This window comes from Lygodium microphyllum, chromosome 1 (assembly GCF_053477565.2).
Source record: "Lygodium microphyllum isolate KBCC chromosome 1, Lygodium_microphyllum_v1.1.10, whole genome shotgun sequence".
Lineage (NCBI taxonomy): Eukaryota > Viridiplantae > Streptophyta > Polypodiopsida > Schizaeales > Lygodiaceae > Lygodium > Lygodium microphyllum.
Genome location: NC_141135.1, coordinates 8,528,875 through 8,533,631, shown reverse-complemented (window position 1 = coordinate 8,533,631; position 4,757 = coordinate 8,528,875). Strand labels below are relative to the sequence as shown.

Genomic DNA, 4,757 nt, shown 5'->3' with positions numbered 1-4,757 from the left:
GATGGGTGAGCGGTGCAGCATCGTTTCTTCTTCTTGTTGTGTAGCTAATGTTCCCATAATGATCTGTGACTCTAATAATGCACCGCAGGCTGCGTAGGTACGTATGCCTGGGATTAATAGGAATGGGGACATTGGGTCTGCCTTTGAATTACTGATTTAATAGTATTTCTGGAGTCTGGGGCATCGCTGTCGTGCGCATTTTGCATTCGATGCGCGTGTGCAATAAGACATTTCAGCCATCAAAGTGGACTGAGCGGGTGACGTATCAAGCACAAACTGCACAATCGTATTAGGATGAATTTAGGTGTATAGGCGGAGGGGCGTTGTTTTCTGGGGAAAAAAAAGCGGCGGCCAGGCTGGCGCGGCTCCACGCACGAAAGATTAGTTTAACCCCCCAGTGATTGGAAATCCGATGCCATGATGGTGCATCATCCCTTGGATTTTTCGCGAACGATTAGTAAACCTACAATAATTATCACGAGGCAGGCACGTAACCGTATCTAGCAGCGAGAATCAGCAATAGGTAGCCATGGCCCATAGGCCTTTCATTTGTATGATATGATTCCTGTGTGACGTGTGGTGCCAGCACCTTTTTGATCACGATCCAATCATCCAACTTTATGTCGGAATTAGAGGTCGAGAGGGGGGCCGGACCATACCTAATAATACCCATTCCAGCTGCAACGATTATGCAACCGCAGGAATAAGTGGCCTGCCGAGTAACGCAGAGCCATATTAGCTGATATGGGAGCTGGAGCGTCTGCGTATGTGACGGTTTGGAACTGTCCGATTTTGGAAAAATCTTTTGTATCTCGGGTCATCACACAGCTACAGGAGAGGAGATAGACCTTTTTTCTTTAATGTTTTTCCAAACCTCATGATGATAGCTAGCCGGCAGCGGCTGTGAATAAACGTCTGTGGATGTGTGGGATTATATCGTTTCTTTTGGCCACGGGAAAGGCAAAAGGAGGAGAAAGGGAAGGAGGCCTGGCTCAGAAGCTCTGATCACCCGCAAAGTCGAGGGGGAGCCAGCTGGAGGCGGGGGAGCGGATCGAGGAGGCCAGGTGGGGCAGTTGGAAGAAGAGGAAGAGGAGGGAGAAGAAGAAGAGGCGCACTGCTAGAATTAGATCATGCACGTCGGGGCGCAGGACGACCTCTACTGTCCTGCATGTCTTAGCAGGACTAGAAGGAGAGCCGATGCCTCCAGAGCAGTAGTGCAGATCAGCTGGAGCTTGACCCTCCTCCTCCTCAACGTATTAACGGGTATCTATCGACCTTTCCTCACGATACCTGCACGATCTCGGTCCCTGTTTGGTTTGTGTGCTTGTTTCTTCGAGGCAAGAATCGCAATTTCAGATCCCATTTGGCGCTTACTAGCCAACCACTTCCTAAACGTGGAGTCAGCAAATCGAATCGATCCCTCACATACTTGTGTGTCTAGATGAATGCGTCTGAATTGTACTGCCCAAAGTAGCCAATTTCGAAACGATCTCTCACATCTTTTGGAAATACTGTGTGTGCGACTGAACTGTCCAGAGTAGCCAGCATCTCTTTGGGAAATTTTGGGACCGCATTTAGGTACTTCAGTCAGATCACTGACTCACTTGTTGAAAGTTCAGTTGCGCTAGAGCAAACTGCAACGATGCTAGATTCAAGTAATAGTTGCACGATATTGTATCATGACAGCGACCGCCTGAAGGAGGCATTTGTTTAGACACATTTGATAAATATCGGTCTAACTTGCCATTAATGGTTTTTGAAAGCTGCAATCTTATTCAGTCGATCCCTCAGTTTTTCCCTTCAAATGCGAGCATCGAAGAGAACACATTCTCGAAAAATCCAATAGAGAAGACATTCTCTTGGGTGGGTTCGTTTATATATACATCAACCCCTTATTCTGTTTCGACTACTCTAAGCACTTCCAATAGAGTAAGTCGCTTGTGCTAGGCAGTGTTATTGGTTTGCTTGAAGCTGACAATCTTCTCCACCATCATTCTTGACAACAGCTGTCCAAGCAAATCACATCTTAGTGTCCTTTCGTAACCTGAAATTCTCAAATCTTAATCGTAGCTAGATCTTTCGCACACGTCACAAGTAAGGGTGCAAGCAAGTATTTATAGGACAGGCATTTCGTGAGGCATTCGATAAAACTAGCTAGAAGTTAAGAGTTGATTAGGTGAAGGGAAGCTTGCTATCGTTTTGAGTGGGAGTGGGATTCGGGAAAAGTTCCTTTTAAAAAAAAACCTATAGCATTGCTTAGCTAGCTTCCCTTTGCCGAATGTGTAATGATCTGTATCCTTTGAAAGCAGTCAATCTGGGTACTAGCAAGGTCGAGTTATTATTCCTCAGCTATTGGATGTTGTACGAAAAGGGAAGGGATTGTGATGTATGCTAGCAGGTGTAGCCATGGAATTTTGTCGTCTTGGAATTAAGCTAATACGGGCAATTGATTGGGCCAAACATTGGCAGGGACGGCTGCGACGACTTTCGCAAGCAGCGGCAGCGGCAGCTACCTGGGCATCAACTACGGGATGGTGGCGGACAACCTCCCGACGCCGACTCAGGTGGTGGGCATCCTGCAGAGCATCGGCGTGACGAGGACGCGCATCTACAACCCCGACAGGACTGTGCTGAGGGCGTTCGCCAACAGCGGCATCTCCCTCCTGGTGGGCATCGGCAACGACCAGGTGGCGCCCCTCAGCGCCAGCTCCTCTTACGCGGCGGCCTGGGTGCAGGCCAATGTGGCGCCTTACTACCCGGCCACGCAGATCGAGGCCCTGCTGGTGGGCAACGAGGTGTACAGCCCCGAGGGGGACACGCAGCTGATGGCCAACCTGCTCCCGGCCATGAAGAACCTCGACCAGGCCCTCTCCGACGCTGGGCTCGGGGCCAGCGGCGGCAGCAACATCCAGGTGAACACGGCCCACTCCCTGGCCGTCCTCTCGGCGTCCTTCCCGCCCTCCGCCGGCGCCTTCGCCGCCTCCCCCTTCCCCTACCTCTCCTCTCTCCTCCACTTCCTCTCGCAGACCAACGCCCCCTTCCTCATCAACGCCTACCCCTTCTTCGCCTACAAGGCCAGCCCCTCCAGCGTCTCCCTCCAGTACGCCGTCGGCGCCTCCACCCTGTCCTCCACGTCATCATCATCGTCGGTGCAGACCACCACCTCCACCGCCGCTGCAACGTCGTCCTCCACCGTCACTGACCCCGGCACCGGCCATGTGTACTACAACATGCTGGACGCCCAGGTGGATGCCATCTACTCCGCCCTCCAGGCCGCCGGGTTCGCTGACGTAGCCGTGGTGGTGTCGGAGACCGGGTGGCCGTCGGCGGGCGACGCCGATGAGCCGGGCGCCATGCTGGCCAACGCGCAGGCGTACAACGCCAATCTGATCGCGCGGCTGGCGTCAGGGCAGGGCACCCCCGCTCGGCCGTCCGTGCCCCTGCAGGCCTTCGTCTTCGCCCTCTTCAACGAGGATCTCAAGCCCGGCCCCTCCTCCGAGCGCCACTACGGCCTCTTCAACCCCGACGGCTCCCCCGCCTACGACTTCGGCCTTCCTTACGCTAGCTCTTACACCCTCTACAGCTCCATCTCCTCCTCCTCCCCCTGCCCCTCTGCATTCTCCCCTCCTCTCTCCTTCATCCTCCTCCTCGTAACCTCCGCCATCGCCCTACTCCCGTCGATTTTCGGCTCCCACAGTCACTAATCCTCATTGCTATTCTTTCCTTTCACTTTTTTTAATTATAAAAATCACCGCATGAATGAATATGGGAGCGAAAAATCGTCGATTTTTTGGCTCTCACATGTTATTCAAGCGCACAACGCCGTGAGGAGCGGGCGTATCGCCCCAACCAAGTTATTGTCATTGGATGCTTCCAAGCGGACAACAAAAACTAAGCAATGAACTTCACAAACGTTATTGGTGGTTTTGGTAATGTTGTAAATAATACTTTCATATAATTCACACAATAAATCATCTCCACAAAACTTCCATACAAGGGGCCTAACCATAGAACACCTAATAAAAAACATGTTATTTTGGGGATGCTCCATTGTTTTTTTCGAGATTAATGAGAACACATACCATACATCAATAAAATTTGAATGAGTCTAACGTTGTATGCCCTACTAAACTTAGGCCTTGTATAGCCTAGCTTTTAGGGATCCTTAGCAAGGAGGGACGAGCTATGCAAGCCATAGTTACATACACACAAAAAAATCATACCATAAAACATATAAAGTAACATATTTAATCACAAAATCTTATTAGCTTGGTTTTTAGATGTTGGGACTCATTAGCAACTCAATGGTTCAAGACTTAAACTTCACAAAAGGGTTGATGCATGAAAAAATAAGATACATATGATAATATATTATTTCTTTGCAACGTTGATTTTCATTAATATTATAAAATGTATAGTTGAATATATGATGGATGTAAAACATTTTTCTACTACTTATTAGCAGTTTTAAACACTCACAGATAAATAGCGTATGTGAGAGTGGTGTCTTCTTTATATTCAAATTTAATATGAATTAGTCTTTAGAGTGTGGAGAGATGAGGATGATGAGTTGAAGGATAAGAATCTAAAGTGGCAAGTCAAATTAGACCCAACACAATGTATCCAATGTACTCTTGTACCTATTTAAGAGAGGCAAGATCATGCAACAGAAGTATATGGTTTTCTTTGCTCCTCAAACTAATGGCCTATATTGTTTATGAGCCTCCATGGATCTCTTTATATTTTCAGTTAGTATC

At 48.9% G+C, this 4,757-nt stretch overlaps 1 protein-coding gene across 2 annotated transcripts; it reads left to right on the top strand.

Moving 5' to 3' along the window:
- The first annotated feature begins 646 nt into the window (after window positions 1-646).
- LOC148040825 (glucan endo-1,3-beta-glucosidase 11-like) lies at window positions 647-3,912 on the top strand. Of its 2 annotated transcripts, none has more exons than XM_087667756.1 (2): window positions 647-1,263; window positions 2,470-3,912. In XM_087667756.1, exons 1-2 carry the CDS (start codon window positions 1,131-1,133, stop codon window positions 3,702-3,704), a joined length of 1,368 nt encoding a protein of 455 aa, XP_087523882.1. In that variant the 5' UTR covers window positions 647-1,130; the 3' UTR covers window positions 3,705-3,912. The 2 variants fall into 2 exon arrangements, with proteins under 2 accessions (XP_087523882.1, XP_087523961.1); XM_087667835.1 differs by lacking the exon at window positions 647-1,263 and adding an exon at window positions 1,270-1,863.
- The last annotated feature ends 845 nt before the right edge of the window (window positions 3,913-4,757 follow it).

Coding starts and splice junctions, on each gene's coding strand:
- LOC148040825 (XM_087667756.1), top strand. CDS start 1,131: ATGCACGTCGGGGCGCAGGACGACCTCTACTGTCCTGCATGTCTTAGC. Junction 1,264..2,469: donor CCTCCTCAACGTATTAACGG/GTATCTATCGAC, acceptor AAACATTGGCAG/GGACGGCTGCGACGACTTTC.